We start from the raw sequence: 19,945 nt of genomic DNA, 5'->3' as shown, positions 1-19,945 counted from the left end.
TTAAAAAGATTAGAGTGAACTGATATTAACCAGACCTTAAAGGAAAATCTGTCTATTAATGGAGTCTACTGTGATTGTGTGTTTGTGTTTCTGACAGCGTCTCAAGACCAGATGTCTTCTGCTTTCTGCCCCATTTATCCCCCTCTTTACAAGGCTGAGGTTAAACCTTTACACACTAGGACCCCTCGCTCACACAATCTTACCTACACACACTCATGTGTGCACACACAGGACATGCACAATGAAAGATTAGTGGAATCTGTGTGGGTAGCTGGAAAGTAGGATGACTGACAGTGAAGGTGAACAGGTGGTCATGTGTCAGGTGACTGAGGAATGGATGAGACTGAGGCAGGAATTCCTTTAACCATAAAGTGGTATATTTACTGAGTAGTCTGTGCTGCATCACAAAGGAAGAAAATAACATGTATCCAATCAAATTCCTCATCCCAAAGATCATATCATAACAATCATTCACGATTAACATAATTAGGGAAGTCAACAAGCCAGTTCATTAATAAGTCAATAGTAATCATCCGTGAGTAATTTTGGCTCGTAACTATTTATCATAAATCATGAAAGAGAGCCAACAGTGAATGGTTATTAAATCTATAATCCCCATTTAGTTTGATATCAAAGTCGATCAGTTAGCAAACAATGATGTTTCTCATTTCACCCTTTCAATTGTCTTCATGTGTGCAGGTAATTAATTGCATTACATATTAACCATATCGATTGCATAATTGGCCTATGAGGATCCGTAGGGCCGTGATCATTGACAATTCACATTACATAATAGATTTGAAGTGTGTGCTCCAAGTCGCCCTCCGCGGTAATAACTATTAACAATAACTGATGGCCCACACCCCTGATTGCAACAGATAGTTCAGATGAAAGGTAACAGTCGGAGACATACGTGGATTCATGGACGCACAGAACTTCTGGATCAGGCGGAGTTAAGGAAGAGAGAGCAACGAGATCAGGCGATGGCAATTTCCTCCTTTTATGGAGTTGAGATCTGTCGGACATTTCCGCCTGACCTAATTAAAGCGCCCCTGGCCCAGCTGAGTAAGTGGCAATGAATTAAAGGATTATTCCAACAACTTCATGGGCCTTTTCTGTACACAGTATACATACGGTCATGTACACATTTAGTACATGTATGCACACACTTCTAGGTAAACACACTTCGGACATGTGTACACACAAGGCACACATGTCCGTCTATATCTAGTGATTTTATGTGTGTTTTGGAGGACATGTGTGCGTTACTGTCTTGACGGTATGTAAAAGAGGAGTCCCATTACTCAGGGTGAAATGGCTAACCTTGTCTCCTTTTTGTTTAGGTCTTTGATGAGTAAAATGACTAGGTTTCCTCTCTGTTGGATTTTCAAGGGGGGATTGAAGAAATTCCTGACCACTGAGAGGTTTTCTATTTCCCCAGGAAGTCGGTTGCCCTGCTACTTTTAGAGACCTGAACTACCATGTGTGTTATTTTTAAATCTGAGAATAGGTGGGAGCGTGTGAGTGAGTTCTGTGTGTGTGTGTTGGCTCTTGGGCCCTTAGTGTTATAGGCCATTTACTGGCAGCTCTCTGCTGTTTGGGTTATGAGTATCCTGCCAAGTCCAGCTATGAATAGACTTAGCTGCAGGTACAACCACCATATAACTTTTTCCTTTACTCTCAGACCAAAACCACACAGAAGAAGGCACACATTGACGCACCTATACACAGAGACATTCTCAGAATAATAAGAACACCCTCAGACCTATAGGCTTCAACAGACGAAACAGATGATGGACAGAGAGCTCGTGTAGAGGATGGTTTTTAACTGTTCACTTAGATAAGACACTTTAAAATAACAACATGTCTTATGTGTATTCTTTTCTGCTTTCTCCTCCTGTATCTACTGGTGCATTGTCAAGAAGGAACCTGCAAGTAAGCATTTCGTTGGATGGGGTATACCATGTGTTTCCTGTACATGCAACTTCTACAACTTAAAGTTGAACTCTTCTCCCTCCCCATCTCCTCTCCCTCCCTCCCCAGACTATCTGAAGTTCAGTAGTGACTACAGCCATGGGGTGGTGGGAGGGGCCGGCAGTGCAAGAGGGATGCGTTCTGCCTCAGAGCTCCGTGATTTGATGGACACCTTACAACGAAAGAAGATCGCCCTGGAGACCAGCCTGAGAGCCAATGGGGACTCTAGCCCCTCCTACTTCAGTATGACACAGGTATGACAGCTGTAGCTCTCAACGAACCCCAGCAGAACTGAGGAATGCACTAGATGGACATGGTTTTACACTTCTAATGTCTTTTCCCCTCTCTCCCAGTCTCCACCCACCACGCCTGTGACCTCACCCACCTCGATGTCGTCAGCCTATCAAGAGCAGGCTAGGCGTTTCTATGGCTCTGATCGCCCGCCCCTCTCAGTCAAAGCCGCGGTCCCTCCCTCCCCCTCTCGGCGCTCTGACCCCCCTTCCTCCCGATCCTCCATGACCCGGAACCAATCCTACCAATCACAAGACAGCCTGCTGGCCTCCCCTGGCGACGGGCGACGACAACTAAACCCAAACTCCTCCCCCCTGTTGTCGATGTGGAACGGTGGAGGTTCCTCTAACTCAGTGGCCGGTGGTGAGAGCCTCTCCTCTCCTCCTCCACGCTCATCCCTCTCTCCAACCAGTGGAGCAGCCAGCGTGCCCTCCAGCCCCCGCCTGGGACGCCGAAGTCATGGCAACCATGAGCCGACACCTAGCAACCGAACCAGGAAGTACTCTGCAGGGTCGATAGGCGGCATGATAGGAAGTCACAGCCTCTCTCTGCCCCGCCTCTGCCTGCCATCGTCGCCACGTTCCCATGATAATGGAGCCTTGGTGCTCTCTACCCTCCCCCCGACCTCGCGGCGCTCTGAACCTCTACGTAACTCTTCTCACAACAATAGCCAAAACCACACCACAAACAGTAACTACAACTACAACCAAACCACTAACTTTAACTACAGCCAGGCCCAAAACATGAATCACAAGGGGAACCAAGGTGAGGGGGTGGTATCCATCTCCCTCTCCTCCCCAAAGTCTCCCACCCAGGCCCCTCCAGACGTGACTGTCCCATTCCGATCAGGGGGCTCCTCCAGTCCCCGCGTGGCCAAGAAACTCAGCCTCACCTCCACCAGCTCCACATCCAGCCTCCAGGAGCCAGAGTGGCCAGCCAGCTGCGGAGTCTCCCCTGGACCAGAGCTTTTTTTCGGGGAGAGGGAGCACAGAGGTGGCAGCCTGGAGCCTGGTCTAGGGTTAGGGGAACGGAGACAGTCTTTTGGGAAGGGTGGGCTTGAACCAGGGTTCGGTCTGGGGGAGAGAAGACAGTCCTTTGGAAAAGGAGGGGTAGAACCTAATTTGGGATTAGGGGAACAGAGACAGTCTTTTGGGAAGGGAGGTTTAGAGCCAGGTTTAGCTTTAGGGGAACGAAGGCAGTCATTTGGGAAGGGAGGAGTGGGGCTGGGGGCGGGGGTGACCCCACCGGTGGGGTTCAGGGCGAGGAGTGGCAGTATCAGCTCCCTGAGTGGGAAGGAAGAACTGACTGACTACCACCATCGCCAGAGAGATGAGAGACTACGAGAACAGGAGGTGGAGAGACTGGTGAGTAGTGTGTGTGTGTGTGTGTGTGTATTTTTTTAAAGATCTGAATGAAATGGCAAGGCTTTGAGGTGGAATCAGATATCTTCCCTCTGACCTCTCGACCTCCTAACACACTCTTCGGGAGCTACACTGTTGGGTCATATACACACAGATGAATATGCATGCACACGAACATATGTTCCCTCAGGGAAGTACTGCCTCTGGCTGCTAGCCTATGTTAACATGCTCAGCTATTCTTACTACTCCGCTGGGTTGGGTCCGGTTTAGAGGAAAACACTGGCTTTTTTGGGCCCTCTGTGGTTTTGTGTGTGTGGTTCCGTAAGTGGGGCCATCTGCAGTTCAGCACAGTTAGGTTGGTTTGGATCGTTAGGAACCCATAAAAGAACTGTCAGATGTGGGCTAGAACCAGATTGTATTAGGATAACAGAAATATAGGGCAGGTGGATGCACACACTCTTTTTCTGACACACACACAAAGTAAACCGGGCTAAGTCCAAAATAAAGACGAGCAGCCACAACTGAGGTGTGCTGAATATTCCCAGAGGATCATTCCTCAAAGTATTTTCCCTGGCGATGTAAAGGCTGCCTTCATGGGAGAACAGACAAACATGTTGGAAACACACATCTCTGCACCAATCACTCAACAGAATTAGGCTTTATCTCAATAGTCTAAAATGGCTTCCTCTCTTAGTCTCCTCTCCTTCATCTTCACTATTGTAGACTATTGAGATGCGTCTCCTCTGAATGCTAACTCTGGATCTACTCTGCCCTCTAGAGGCGAGACAGGAGAACATTCACTACTACTCTGTCCCGGATTTCACTATTGGGAATTTATCTCCACCAGCTGCTCCTATGCTGGGTGAGGGAGATCTCAGTAAAACAAAAATAATGGTGTTCCAAAAAAGGCCCAGTTGCCAGGACCACAAATACAAATTACATCTAGATACCGTTGCACTAGGGCAGTGGTTCCCAAACCTTTTATAGTCCCGTACCCCTTCAAACATTCAACCTCCAGCTGTACCCCCTCTAGCACCAGGGTCAGCACATTCTCAAATGTTGTTTTTGTCATCATTGTAAGTCTGCCACACACACTATATGATACATTTATTAAACAAGAATGAGTGGGAGTGTTTGTCACAACCTGGCTCTTGGGAAGTGACAAAGAGCTCTTTTTGGACCAGGGCATAAATAATAATAATCAATCATTTTGCTCTTTATTAAGCCATCTTCCCAATAAAACCTGACTCAACACAGGCTAATGAGAAGGATGTGCTTCAAAGGATGCACATAACTCTGCAATGTTGGGTTGTATTGGAGAGAGTCTGTCTTAAATAATTTTCGACACAGTCTGTACCTGTATTTAGTTTTCATGCTAGTGAGGGCTAGAGGTTGACCAATTATGATCTTTCAACGCCGATACAGATTATTGGAGGACCAAAAAAAGCCGATACTGATTAATCGGCCGATTTTAAATAAAATATATATATTTTATTTATTTGTAATAATGACAATTACAACAATACTGAATGACATTTTAACTTAATATAATACATCAATAAAATCAATTTAGCCTCAAATAAATAATGAAATATGTTCAATTTGGTTTAAATAAATAATAAAATAAATAATGCAAAAACAAAGTGTTGGACAAGAAAGTAAAAGTGCAATATGTGCCATGTAAGATAGCTAACGTTTAAGTTCCCCTTGCTCAGAACATGAGAACATATGAAAGCTGATGGTTCCATTTAACATCAGTCTTCAATATTCCCAGGTAAGAAGTTTTAGGTTGTAGTTATTATAGGAATTATAGGACTATTTCTCTCTATACGATTTGATATTTCATATATTTTTCATATACCTTTTGACTATTGGATGTTCTTAAAGGCACTTTAGTTACAGTGTAACAGTATAGCTTCCGTCCCTCTCCTCGCTCCTACCTGGGCTCGAACCAGGAACACATCGACAACAGCCACCCTCGAAGCAGCGTTACCCATGCAGAGCAAGGGGAACAACTACTCTCAGAGCGAGTGACGTTTGAAAAGCTATTAGCGCGCACCCTACTAACTAGCTAGCCATTTCACATCGGTTACACCAGCCTAATCTTGGGAGTTGATAGACTTGAAGTCATAAACAGCGCAATGCTTGAAGCACAGCAAAGAGCTGCTGGCAAAACGCACAAAAGTGCTGTTTGAATGCTTTATGAGCCTGCTGGTGCCTACCATTGCTCAGTCAGACTGCTCTATCTAATCATAACTTAATTATAATATAACACACAGAAATACGAGCCTTAGGTCATTAATATGGTCGAATTCGGAAACTATCATTTCGAAAACGAAACGTTTATTCTTCAGTGAAATACGGAACCGCTCCATATTTTATCTAACGGGTGGCATCCCTAAGTCTAAATATTCTTGTTACATTGCACAACCTTCGATGTTACGTCATAATTCTGTAAATTCTGGCAAATTAGTTCGCAATGAGCCAGGCGGCCCAAACTGTTGCATATACTCCGACTCTGCTTGCACAGAATGCAAGAGAAGTGACACAATTTCACCTGGTTAATATTGCCTGCTAACCTGGATTTCTTTTAGCTAAATATGCGGGTTTAAAAATATATACTTATGTGTATTGATTTAAAAAAAGGCATTGATGTTTATGGTTAGGTACAGTCGTGCAACGATTGTGATTGTTTTCGCAAATGGCTTTTGTTAAATCATCCCCCGTTTGGCGAAGTTGGCTGTCTTTGTTAGGAAGAAATAGTCTTCACACAGTTCACAACGAGCCAGGCGGCTCAAACTGCTGCATATACCCCGACTCCGCTTAAACAGAACGCAAGAGAAGTGACACAATTTCCCGAGTTAAAAGAAATTCATGTTAGCAGGCAATATTAACTAAATATGCAGTTTAAAAAATATATATACTTGTGTATTGATTTTAAGAAAGGCATTGATGTTTATGGTTAGGTACACGTTGGAGCAACGATGGTCCTTTTTTCACTAATGCACACCACATCGATTATATGCAACGCAGGACACGCTAGATATACTAGTAATATCATCAACCATGTGTAGTTCACTAGTGATTATGATTGATTGTGTTTTATAAGATAAGTTTAATGCTACCTAGCAACTTACCTTGGCTTCTTAGTGCATTCGAGTAACAGGCAGGCTCCTCGTGGAGTGCAATGTAATCAGGTGGTTAGAGCGTTGGACTAGTTAACCTTAAGGTTGCAAGATTGAATCCCCGAGCTGACAAGGTAAAAATCTGTTAACCCACCGTTCCTAGGCCATCATTGAAAATAAGAATGTGTTCTTAACGGACTTGCCTAGTTAAATTAAATTGTTAATTAAAAACAAAAAAGGCCAAATCGGTGTCCAAAAATACCGATTTCCGATTGTTATGAAAACTTGAAATCGGCCCTAATTAAGCGGTCATTCCGATTAATCGGTCGACCTCTAGTGAGGGCCAAGAATCCACTCTCACAAGTGCGTGGTTGCAAAGGGCATCTGTGTCTTAACAGCGCGATTTGCCAAGGCAAGAAACTCCTGAGCAGTGAAATGAGGCTACGCAGGCGAGAGAGAAAAAACTCACCCAAATGTATAGCCCCGTTGGAAAATATAAATGTCCTGTTTGAAAATGTGAAGAAATAAAGTTATCTGACAGTGGCTTCTGATTCAATTCAATTTTCACAGAACCGCTTGTTGCAATTTTGATGAGGCTCTCTTGTTCTCACGTATGTTACCACTCCACTATGTCTCCCTGTCATGGCTTTTGTGCCATCAGTACAGATACCAACACGTTTTGACCACCAAAGTCCATTTGATGTCACAAAGCTGTCCAGTACTTTAAAAATATTCTCTCATGTTGTCCTTGTTTGCAGAAGAGGATATGTTTCTTAATATACCCCCTATAAATGTAACGGACATATACCAGAAGCTGTGCCAGGCCTGCCACGTCTTTTGACTCATCCAGCTGTAATGCATAGAATTCACTGGCTTGTATGCGAAGCAGTAATTGTTTCCAAACATCTCCTGCCATGTCACTGATGCATCGTGAAACAGTGTTGTTTGATGAAGGCATTGTCTGTATTGTTTTTATGGCCTTTTCCCAAAGCATTGTCCCAGCCATATTATCTGCGGCAGCAGGAAGAATGAAGTCCTCCACAATAGTATGTGGCTTGCCTGTCCTAGCCACTCGGTAGCTCACCCTATAAGACGCTTCTAGCCCCTTCTTATTAATGGTATCTGTTGCTTTGATACATGTCTTACTACTCTAAAGTCATGTTTATTCTCGCTCCAAAAACTCTGGTGGCTTATTTTTCAAATTGTCATGTTTCTAAAAGTCCTCGCAAGAGTGAAGCTTTCCCGCGAGAGAGTAACGGTTAATGTGATTGGATGTTAATTATTTGACTAGGCTACCAGTATTTGATATTGTGTGGTTATTTCACTGAACAGTGGATGGTTTAATTGTTTTTTTGGCAGTGAAATGAGGCTACGCAGGCGAGAGAGAGAAAAAACTCACCCAAATGTATAGCCCCGTTGGAAAATATAAATGTCCTGTTTGAAAATGTGAAGAAATAAAGTTACAAAAACAATAAAATATTTATTTGGCGTACCCTCGACGGCATTGTGTGTACCCCTGTAACTATTTGATGACATTTGAAATGTCTTTACACTCACAAAAGTTTCAAAATAATGTTTCCTGTAAACATTTGTTATTGTTTATTTCACTTTTGTTTATCTATTTCCCATGCAAATAAAGCCCTTAAATGGAATTGAAATTGAATTGAGAGTGGTGGGTAGAGACAGGAAGGGAGAGAGAGAAAATGGAGGTGGGCAGAGGGGGAGATTGTGAATAGGGATGGATGGAGGGAGGGAGGGAGAGCAAGAGTGAGAGGGTGTAAATCAGGAGAGCGGGATGGTGAGAGAAGAGGAAGGATTGCATTTCTATATCAGTATATCCTCTCCTGTGGGAGCCAGGGCTGTTTGTGATCAGATCAGGTTACACCCAGAGCCAGTTGCTGTTATTAACTGTACTGCTTCACCTCCTTTTGTGTAGTAGGTCTACAGCGGTTTGTCTCCATTAGTACTGAATCAGGTGTCAAATTGACAAGAGTATTGCTATACTCTGCTACTTGTTGACTGACCATTGTTATTAGTGGCCTCTGTTTGTGTGTGTAGATGTGTATGCATGTGGGATGTATTTCTAGTCCCTCTCCTGTGTGTTTGGGATATATTTCCAATGTTGTATGTAGTACGTTGGGCTTTTCCGGTTGGAGAGTCTTGACACCGAGCCAATAACATTCGCAGGAAAGCCCCCTGCTGCCTCTTCTCTCTCACACATACAGACACACACATACATGAATTCTCTCTCTCTCTCTCTCTCACTCACTGTATCTGCTAGCAGCCACTCAGTTCTCAGGGCGATGTGGTTTCTAATTTCTCTCACCTGCAGCAGTGCATTGCAGATAGCAGCCCACTGTCTTTGTGAATTTCTATGTCTAGTTCAGTAGCACAGTGCTAGTAGTTAGTTAGTTAGCTATAGGTTTAGTTTTAGTTATAGTGGGCTGTTGTTATTCTCTGAGAGAAATATAAGGGCTATGAGAAAATTCTGTTTGCCCTGTGGAGTGTCTGTGAGGAGAAATGCTCCTAATGGCAGCCATGCTTCCACAGGTAATATCTGTGTATTTGGCTTTCAGTTGGATACAGATAAGAATCCATGTGCTTGCTGTGTGTGTGTGTGTGTGTCTCTCTCTCTGTACATATATATCTAAGTATGTCTGTGTGTGTAACTCTGTATGTACGTATTTGTGTGGGCTTCTAACTGTGTGTGCTGTGTTGTAGGAACGCCAGCGGCTGGAAACCATTCTGTCTCTGTGTTCAGAGCTGGGTCGATCGGAGCAGGACAGGGAGAGGAGTGTTGGTTCTAGTGTCAATACCGGTGCTGGTCTGGCCGACCTTCAGATGATCAACCGGGAACTAGAGAAACTCCAGGTCTCTGACGACGATGAGTCAGAATCCGTCTTCTCCGACTCAACTGTGAACGGAAATGGGGCCGGTAGCGGCTCGGAGAACGGTTACTATGGTAACGACGAGGAGCGTCCAGTCCGACAGCGACGGAGCAGCGGCCACCAGGACAACATGGCAGAATCGCCGGCCATTATCCTACGAAGCTCCGCCACCTCGCTCACCGCGCACCTGCCTAGGACTAATCGGGTGAGAGTTTTTCACTTTCTCGCTTGCTTTTGCTTTCTCTCTTTCTCCCATTTATATTTGATCTCTTGTTCCCTTTCTCCTGTACTTCTTTCAGCCAACCTCCCTGCCTCTCTCTCTCACTCACACACACACACAGATACATAAGGTGCTACTGCTGTCCTTCCTCTGAGTAAAGCTTAATTAAGCCTTGTTAAATGATTGGCAGGAGGCAGAGTGTTTATTACCTGGCAACCTGTTAATGAGACCTCTGGTCAGGCAATCCTTACACAGGCCTAATCAAGCTTAATAACAGCCTATGAAGCTATATGCAGCTTAATGTAGCTTCTCATGACTAAATGAGAGTTAAAGGAGAGAGAGGAGAGTGGTAGAGAGAAAGAGAGCTCCCCTCTCACTGTAAACAGAAGAGAACACACACTAGCCATGGTCATGGCTCAACCCCTCCTTGTACATTCCTTAGTTCTGATGTGGAAACTCCTCTGGAATCTGACTTTCCTTACCATTTAAGGTCCACATACTGTATTTATATTTTCCCTACTCTCAAACATGTATTTTCTTCTTAGACCTCCACAGCAACCTATTGTTTTAGAGGTCAGAGTTGTTTGTTGTTGTGAATTAGTCTTCAATTTAACTGTGAGAACCTGGAGGTGCTGGATATTGTAAAAATGGTTGCTGTAAGAGGTCACACACACATGAGATATTTACAGTCTGGTTATTAGATTAGAGAGTGCTAAGGATAGCAACCTAAGGTGGGCTGTGTGTGTGTGTGTGTGTGTGTGTGTGTGTGTGTGTGTGTGCTCCATATGAACAGCTGCATAGTTTCTGGTGAGTAATTGAATAACAGAAATGTACTCTACAGTGTATCATGTTAATACCTATAACTTTTCTATGAACCATAGTGTTTTTCACCCCTCATTCAGGACAACCTGTAGCTTTTGTTCCAGCCCTACACTAACACACATGATTCAACTAATCATCAAGAGCTAGATAAACGGAATCAGGTTTGTTAGTTCTTGGCTGGAAACAAATGTATTCACTCCCTGTAGCTCTCCAGGACCTGTGAATAAAGAACATAGCATAGATTCCATTGTGAGAGTGTGACGTCATCTTTAGGCGCTGGTGGAGGAGGGCCAGCGGAGGCAGGAAGTGACCCGTGTGGAGGAGGAGAGGATCCAGGTGCTGAACAACATGGAGGAGCTGGAACAGAAGATCAAAGAACTGGACAACCAGATGGACGAGTCTCTCAGAGAGGTAGAAGGATGGAGGGAGAGGGATGTGCTAGAGAGGGGGATAGAGGGAAGTAAAAATGGTGGTTAGAGATGAAGGGAGGAAGAAGGAGGTAATAGAGGTAGAGCTGGATAGAGACTCACTCCCTCTTTCTCTCCATCCAGGTGGAGGTGGAGCGTGCCCTGGTGGAGGCAGAGCAGCAGGCAGAGCTAGCGGCCTTGCAGCAGGAGAGAGATGCTCTGGAGACACTCAACACCAAAATGTCTGACATGGAACAACAGGCACAGAACCAGAAGACTCCGGTAATACCACTGTGTGATAACACTGGGGCAACTGGGATCAACGCAACATGAGGGAGGGAGAGAGAAAGTGTGTGTCTGTGTGTGTACTGCTATATGGAGTTTCTAAGAGTTTGTGGTATCATAAGCACTGTGTGCATATGTAATGAGCATGCTGCAGTATGTATTCTCTAGCCACACCCAATGACACATTGATTGACATGTGACTAGCTGACTTGGTATGTGTAAATCCCTGTCATGCAGTCTCCGGTCCAAATATACAGCTGTTAATACACAACAGGGTATAGTGGTCACTACCCTAGTGTGTGTGTGTGTGTGTGTGTGTGTTGACACCCTCATCTCCTCTGGGTCGTGTTCAGGCCTGCTTCCGGAGAGTTCCATTAACCCTACAGCTGGCAGATACATGAGAGAGGAACCACATACCATATGGGGGGGGGGAGTCTTCCCCTTACACATTTTGGTGATTACAGATCTGATGAGAGGAAGATGGATAATGAACAGTTGAGAGAAAGACAAAAATAAAGTTGACTAGTTTGACACATACTGTGTCTGGTCAGTTAGCCTGTTTCTCCTGCGTCTGGCCAGTTTGCCTGGTTTCTCGTCAGCCTGAACGTCTTGGACTGTTGGGGGTCTGTGTTGAAGACCCCTTTCCCTCTCATAATAACCCTCATCATCCCCAACCCACAGCTGTATCAGTCCTTCCCTCTTCTCTGCCCTCTAGTCCATTCTGCTTTCCTGACCACTGTAACACTGTAGTAACTAACTCTGCCTCCCGACTCCCACTAACGCTACCATCCTCTCTCCCTCTGTCCTGTGTCTGCTTGTCATTCCTGTGTGTGTGTGTGTGTACTGTACCTCTGCGTACATATGCACATTTGAGCGTGCTTGTATGCTTGTCGTGTGTGTGTGTGTCAGGCTTGTGTGTCGCTGCAGGCTGAGAGGGCTAGGGTAGAGCAGCTGTCTCAGAGTGTGTGTGAGCTGCGCTCCCAGCTCCACTGCTGTCCTGAGGCCATGAAGGAGCCCCTACAGGAGCAGCTCACCAGGGTCAGTACACACACACACACACACTTCCTGCTAAAAATGTCCTGTGACACACCTTCCCCACCTGTTCACCCATCCTTATCCTCTTGTTCCTTCCCCCTATCATTTATCTACAGGAGGGTCTCTCTTCCTCTCTCGCTCTTCCTCTTCACCTCTCCTCCTGTTTGTCAGTTTTAATGTGTCATATTATGTCCGTCAGGAAAGCTCCACACAGTCAGCCTGCTCATGGGGGATAGTAGCAGTTTTTTGATAGGATGAGGAGGCATGATTGTGCAGCAGGTTTGGCGAGAGCATGCCTTTGTGTGGATGTGTGAGTATGTTTGTGCTTGTGTGACTAAATGCTCTCTCCCTCATGCAGAAAATAGTAATTGAACACTTGCGGACAGCCAAAATGTTATAACACAATCTTAGAAAAACGTGTGTGTGCGTGTGTCAGAACTCTGAGGTGCTGGAAGCTGAGACGAAGCGTTTTGAGGACCTGGAGTTTCAGCAGCTGGAGAGAGAGAGTCGTCATGATGAGGAGAAGGAGGAAAGCACACAACAACTCCTCAGAGAGATAGCTGACTACCAACGGAGCACCGTCACACGCAAGGTGTGTGTGTGTGTGTGTGTGTGTGTGTGTGTGTGTGTGTGTGCGCGTGTGATTAAAACTACTGTATGTGTGTGTTCCAAGGAGAGGCTGGTGGCGCTAAATACGCAGGCGGGACAGATTACCCAGCAGGCTCAGCGAGAGAAGGACAGCTTCCTGAAGGAGCGGACCAACCTGCAGATGATGGTGCAGAGGGTATGTACACGCAGTGTGTCTGTTTGTGTGTTTTGCAACAGACCATTGATTTCAGTCCTAATTGCATGTTAGTCTCTCTCTCTCTCAGGAGAAAGATAACCTTGCTTCTGTGGAAAAGAAGTATGCTGACCTCACAGGTGGGCGGGGCTTCCCTCTCAGCCCTGTCAGTCTCAAGGAGGTATGTTTGACTATTGCCTAGCAACCTTCTCCATTCCCACCCATGGTCCCCCTCGTCTCACTGTCTTCCTCCTCTTTTCCTCTCCTTTCCTCCTTTCCTGTTTCCTAGGATACGGCGTCGTTGGCTGACGTGTGTCAATCTCCTAGTGGCCAGTCCCGTGACCACGCCTCTTCCTCTCTTTCTTCTCTTATCCTTCCTGCTGACCTGCTGGTCCTATCCTCCCTCCTTTCTTCTCTTTCCATAAAGAGCGCTGAGGTACTATGTCCTCCCTCTATCTATCTTTCCAGATTTCTATGAAATATGACCTATAATTAATGACAAATAATGGAGTGAAATAGTTTTCCTTCCAAAAATGGTAATTAAGTATGTTAAAAAGCAGCTTTTTTGTTTTGGAATGATGTGGGCGTAGCCCAACAACATGACCGGCGTATACTGGTCATAAAAAATATTAATGTGAGTAGACTGCTGATTGGCCAGCTCATCCTCCTCAGAAGGATGACATCATCAACTATGATGAAATGGCAAGCGTTTTTTAAACGGTCTGTTTGAGATACAAGTTTGAGGCAGGGTTTTTTAAGTGTTTTTTTTTTTTCTCTCCAATTTATACTTGGCCACAAATACGAGTATAGGACGAGTCAACAACATTATTTGTGTACGCGTTAACAGAATTTAAAAAGTGAGTTTCACTGGACAGTTACTTTAAGCTAGTGTTTCTTAGAATCTTGGTCCCTTGTATCAAAAAGGTTATGGTCAAAACGATAACATGAGAACTATGGAATGAGTTGTGTGATGGATAGTTTCTTGTAGATCCAGGAATCTTGAGGTTGAGAAGCACTTTTTACAGCCCGTTTTAGAAACACCTCCTCTTGTCTTCCATTTATATAGTGATAATAACACATTCCACTGGTAACAAACTGGCCTTTAAAGATGTTCATATTGTTTATGTTTAACCTTCTCTCTTCATACATTGTCTATGTGAAACTAATGGAACAGTACAGCTCTGTCTCTGTCGCTGCAGTTTAACTGACCAAGCTAACAAAAAGTTTTAACATGGCTGAATCTCTCTATCTCTCAAACCCCCTCTTTATTTAATCTCTCTCACTTTTAATCTCCCTCTCTTTCACCATTGTTTATCCCTCTCTCTGTCCACTTCATCTCTAGCCACTTCTTCTCTCCCCCCTTTTCCCTCATGGTATGTTCCAGGGCTATGTAACAGTCAGTGAGATCAATGAAATTTACTCCCAGCTGGGGGGGAACCCTAGTCCTGCCCCTGTTCTGGCCAATCCCTTCCCTGATTCTGAGCCTAGCCCCCCCACTGACGACAGCGCCCCAAAACCAGCGGATGACGAGGTGTGTGTGTGTGTGTGTGTGTGTAAGGGGCACGTGTGTTTGTTGGTCAGTAGGTATGTTTGTTGGTCAGTAGGTGTGTTTGTGTGGAGGAGGATAACATTATTTACAGTGCATTCAGAATGTATTCAGATCCTTTGACTTTACAGTCTTATTCTAAATGACAAAGTGAAATCTGATTTGTAGAAATGTTTGCACTTTTATTAAAAATAAAAAACAGAAATACCTTATTGACATAAGTATTCAGACCCGTTGCTATGTGACTTGAAATTGAGCTCGGGTGCATCATGTTTCCATTGATCATTCTTGAGATGTTTCTACAACTTCATTGGAGTCCACCTGTGGTAAGTTCAATTGATTGAACATGATTTGGAAAGGCACACTCATGTCTTTATAAGGTCCCACAGTTGACAGTGTATGTCACTGTATGTTTTACCCAATAAATTACTGGGAGGTTATACATATGGAGTGTACAACTTTCTTTGTTTTTATAGCTTAGAGCAAAAACCAAGCCATAAGGTCGAAGGAAGACAGGATTGTGTCGAGCCACAGATCTAGGAAAGGGTACCAAAACATTTCTGCAGCATCGAAGGTCCCCAAGAATACAGTGGCCTCCATCGTTCTTAAATAGAAGAAGTTTAGATCCACCAAGACTCTTCCTAGACCTGGCTGCCCGGCCAAACTGAGCAATCGGGGGAGAAGGGCCTTGGTCAGGGAGGTGACCAAGAACCCAATGGTCACTCTGACAGAGCTCCAGAGTTCCTCTGTGGAGATGGGAGAATCTTTCAGAAGGACAACCATCTCTGCAGCACTGCACCAATCAGGTCTTTATGGTAGAGTGGTCAGAATGAAGCCACTCCTCAGTAAAAGGCACATGACAGCCCACGTGGAGTTTGCCAAAGTATTCTCAGACCATGAGAAACAAGATTCTCTGGTTTGATGAAACCAAGATTGGATTATTTGGCCAGATTGCCAAGCATCTCACCTGGAGGAAACCTGGCACCATCCCTATGGTGGTGTCTGAAAACCTTCCGAATGCACTGTATGTCTTCCTCAGTTCTCCATGCATTTGCCTTTTCAGTTTTTCTAGATTTTATATTTTGTCTGCTGTACTCTCTTTCTTTGATGGTGTTCCTCTCTTCCTCTTTAAGCTCTGTCGCTCCTCCTCTCCTGTCGATTGTCCTTCCTCCTTTTCCTCCCAACCCCTATTGCCCCGCCGCCCCCCTCTCACCAAAACCCCCTCGGTTCATTGGCCGGAGGACATGGTGACCTATCGTGACCCCTCTCCCCTCCCTGACTCTCCTCCTCCTCCTCTGCCTGTCAAAAAACACAGCCACAACAGGCAGGTAAAGGCTGTGTGTTTGTGTCCTGTGCTGTTGTGTGTGTGTGTGTTTGTGTTTGTGTCCTGTGCTGTGTGTGTGTGTGTGTGTGTGTGCGATTCTGACTATTGTGTGTGTGTTCAGCACTTCCGTTCACTGGAGGAGAGAAAGAGGTTAGTGAAAGAAGGTGGGGCCCACCTGAGTGACACATTACCCAGGAAGAAGACCACGTCCATCGTCACCCCTCAGTTCAACTGTGCTACACTAGGACGCAGCATGCCTAACAAGGTACACACACACACACACACATTCACTCTCTCTCAAACACACACACACACACACACACACCTTTAATCTCTCTCTTTCTGGTCCTCCACAGTCCCATCAGCCCCTGGTCCAGAGTTCTAGCTGTGGCAGTATTTTACCCCGGGCCATGTCTGTCTCCTCCAATAGAGACACAGATAAACGGCGCCTGCACAAGGGTGAGGACACACCTCACGCATGTGTAAACTGACCGCGAAACTGAAGTAGTGAGAGGGGAGGGAAGAGGAGTTTGTCTAGGAGAGTTGTCTGTCACACCACCAGTGACCCTCGGGACAAGTTAGTCACACAGCTTACCTTATAAGGCAAGGGTTTCAACCTATAAAAAAGATGGATCATCAGATGTGTGTGTGTGTGATGGGTGGACAGACGCATGGTTTGTTTATTTGTTTGTAGAGAGATTTGAGGAGAGGCAGGAAATGCTCTGCTGTTGTGAAGCATCCGTTAATAGGTCCTAGTAACCCATGGATAACGTGTGTGTGTGTGTGTGTGTGTGTGTGTGTGTGAGATTGAAGCCTGTCCCTTGGGGCGGGTCATCAGAGGGGTGTGGTGTGTCTCTGACCCTCTTTGGGTGATGGTATCAGGCTTCCTGTGTGTGTGTCTTTGTTGTACCCTACTGTAGTGTTACATTACTCCCTTCGTAGTGACAGTCAGGTTGGAGGTCCACTGCTTGTGGTTGTTCATTTTGTTCTGGGATCTATTTTTTTGGACTATACGGTTTTGGACATTGTTATTTGGACCTTTTGGTTGTGGTAACTTTTTGCACCTTTAGTTTGCTGTATGTGCTTTAACCGTGGCTGGTCAGTGTGATCAGAGGGAGGGCCAACAGTCTGTACCATACGGTCAGACTGTGGTCCCTGAGGTGGCGGGCGGTCATGGAGAACAGGGCTCAGTGCAGGGAGGGGTACAGACAGGTAACTCGATGGTATACACACATCAAATATGCACAGCTTCTCTCTCGCGCTGTTTTAAAGTATACGCCGGTTTCTGGTCTTTGTTCTCTCTCTCTCGAACCCTGTGTGCTTTGGTAGTGGTCTCTCTCTTTCTGACTGTGTGATTTTGTTGTTGTTTCTGTCTGTGTGTGGTCTTGGTCTAGGTCAGCCGAGCTCTCGCGCCGCCTCCCAGTCCAACGTGTACCTGGACACCTACGGTCACTGTGATAACGGCCAGGCATACGACACCATGAGCGTGGACAGCTCGGACTCAATGGAGACCAGCATCTCTGCCTGCTCCCCGGACAACGTCTCCTGGTAGGTGGGGGTGTGTGTGTTGGGGAGAGAGGAGAGGTCAACGAAAAGGGGGATATGTGTGCTACGTGTGTTCAGAGGCTGAATGTACATACCGATCATATGAAGTCAGTTTCTCATTTTCTATAATGTGAAACATGGAGGGAGAGAGGTGAATGTTCATGCATGTTGAAACATTTGTGTGTATTTGTGTAGCGCTAATGTAAAAAGTATGTTTGCAAATGGACCTGTAGCTCTCCCGCCATTTAGGCTCCCTCCTCGTGGGGGGTTTGAAGGTTAGGGGAGTCAGGTTACAAGTGGGGATAGCTATTGAGCGGTGGTAGATTTGGGCTTCAGCCTCACTGGGGTGAAATCATGTGTTCTGCATGCAGAGTGCTCTCTCTCTCTCGCTGACTCTGTATCTCTCGCTCTGGAGAGGTTTTAGATGGGTTAGTCTGTTAGCTGTTTGCTTGTTTCTGTGCACTGTGGAGCTTTCCGTGACACAGCAAAGCACAATTAGGGTTTGTGGTTTCATTTCGGATTGGACTGAAGGTAAAATGGGATTGTTTCTGTGAACTCACGGCACAGATTCTGTATTCTGTGGGTCTTTACTCTGGTTGGTTATTTTTGGGTTAAATTGGACTGGACTAGCTTGGAGCATCTGAATGGACCACAGGTTCCATTCCCTCTCATTTATGCAGGTAAGCAGGAGGGAGTGAGGGAGTGAGTCTGAGCTTCAGGTTGCTTATATTTCTTGGCTAGTGTTCCTGTTGGATTACCTCTCTGATCCGCATGGCGCTGTAATCACACATACAAACACACACACAGTGCTCCAATCAGGATAATTCCCAAAGGAGTATCCACGTAGCCTCGGGAATGGAACACCATATGGAATACTGCATCTCTGTAACGCTGTGTGTGTGTGTGTGTGTGTGTGTGTGTACTTGTTATGTAAGAGAGAGGCCTCTTTCTGACAGGAACAGGAAAGAGAAGCCCCGTGTGGCTCCGTTGGTAGAGCATGGTGCTTGCAACGCCGTAGTACAAAAAAAAGATGAGAATGCATGCACTCACTACTGTCGCCCTAGATAAAAGCATCTGCTAAATGATTCAAATGTAAGCGAAGAGATGTCGAGAGGGAAGAGGGTTGAGAGAAGGAATGAAGGATTATGGTAGAGATGAAGCGGAAATGGATAGAGGAGGAGTTAGTGGGTGTTAGTGGGTGGGGGGGGGGGGGGGTCAGACTTATTCCAGGTGTTTCTTTTGAAGTGGAAATGAAAAGCAGCAGACTTTGCTGTGACAAACACACACGTCCAGGCTGGTTCCAATGTGTTCCAGCAGGGCCCATTCTTAATGACTGTGTGTGTTCCATGGGGGGAATCAGTCCTGTGCTGCATCATTCCCAGCCTGTAGAATGTTGGTGTGTGTGTTGCAGTGCCAGTACGTCTAACGTGACCAAACTGGAGGAAATGGAGCGTCTGCTGAGACAGGCTCAGGCAGAGAAGAATCGCCTCATAGAACACAAGGTAACATACACACGTGCACAGATAAACAAACAAACAAACAAACACACACACACACACACACACACACACACACACACTGAAATCTAAAGTAAAGCATGTGTTGTGTCTGGTGCAGGAGCAAGAGATGGAGTCACGCAAACAGGCTCTGGAGGAGGAGAGGAGGAGGAGGGAGGATCTGGAGAAACGACTGCAGGAGGAGACCAACAGACGACAGAAACTCATCGACAGGGAGGTGAAACTACGGGAGAAACAGAGAGCACAGGTGAAACAGTAGGCTTACGAAACAGTATCTCTTCAGGACTAAGATTGCTGACCACTAGAGTAACCTTTAACCCCTGTCCCCACAGTCCCGCCCTCTGACGCGCTACCTGCCAGTTCGAAAGGATGACTTTGACCTAAAAGCCCATATAGAGTCAGCGGGCCACAGTGCTGACACCTGTTTCCACCTGTCCCTCACGGAGAAGACATGCCGAGGATTCCTGGTCAAGATGGGGGGAAAGATCAAGACCTGGAAGAAACGCTGGTTCGTCTTTGACCGCAACCGACGAACGCTCTCCTACTTCTCAGGTATAGAACAGACAGGTACCATGGACTGGAGTGTGAGTAACACACACCTCAAAGTCCTAATCTTCTGGTCTGATTGTGTGTTTTGTCTCTGCTGCAGACAAGCATGAGGCCAAGCTGAAAGGGGTCATCTACTTCCAAGCAATAGAGGAAGTTTACTATGACCACTTAAAGAACGCACACAAGGTACCTACTCATTTGTTGTGTGTGTGTGTGAGACACGGTCTTTCTCTTATTAAATGCTGAATCTTTGTAGCCTTGCTGTATCTGATCCC

At 45.6% G+C, this 19,945-nt stretch overlaps 1 protein-coding gene across 4 annotated transcripts in view; it reads left to right on the top strand.

Moving 5' to 3' along the window:
• LOC135522724 (pleckstrin homology-like domain family B member 2) overlaps positions 1–19,945 on the top strand; it is a 47,024-nt gene that overhangs the window by 25,732 nt on the left and 1,347 nt on the right. For 3 of the 4 annotated variants that reach the window (XM_064949255.1, XM_064949257.1, XM_064949258.1), the window contains 16 exons: positions 2,044–2,228; positions 2,328–3,629; positions 9,473–9,844; positions 10,955–11,092; positions 11,233–11,370; positions 12,283–12,411; positions 12,845–13,000; positions 13,082–13,192; positions 13,281–13,370; positions 16,181–16,324; positions 16,416–16,518; positions 17,454–17,607; positions 19,016–19,106; positions 19,222–19,368; positions 19,454–19,673; positions 19,771–19,856. In XM_064949255.1, coding sequence (XP_064805327.1) covers positions 2,044–2,228; positions 2,328–3,629; positions 9,473–9,844; positions 10,955–11,092; positions 11,233–11,370; positions 12,283–12,411; positions 12,845–13,000; positions 13,082–13,192; positions 13,281–13,370; positions 16,181–16,324; positions 16,416–16,518; positions 17,454–17,607; positions 19,016–19,106; positions 19,222–19,368; positions 19,454–19,673; positions 19,771–19,856 — 3,566 coding nt within the window. The remainder of the gene's footprint in view (positions 1–2,043; positions 2,229–2,327; positions 3,630–9,472; positions 9,845–10,954; positions 11,093–11,232; positions 11,371–12,282; positions 12,412–12,844; positions 13,001–13,081; positions 13,193–13,280; positions 13,371–16,180; positions 16,325–16,415; positions 16,519–17,453; positions 17,608–19,015; positions 19,107–19,221; positions 19,369–19,453; positions 19,674–19,770; positions 19,857–19,945) is intronic. The other variant, XM_064949256.1, reaches the window with a different exon arrangement.

The sequence above is a fragment of the Oncorhynchus masou genome, chromosome 30 (assembly GCF_036934945.1).
Source record: "Oncorhynchus masou masou isolate Uvic2021 chromosome 30, UVic_Omas_1.1, whole genome shotgun sequence".
In the NCBI taxonomy this organism is placed as follows: domain Eukaryota; kingdom Metazoa; phylum Chordata; class Actinopteri; order Salmoniformes; family Salmonidae; genus Oncorhynchus; species Oncorhynchus masou.
This window is presented reverse-complemented; position numbering and strand designations above follow the sequence as displayed.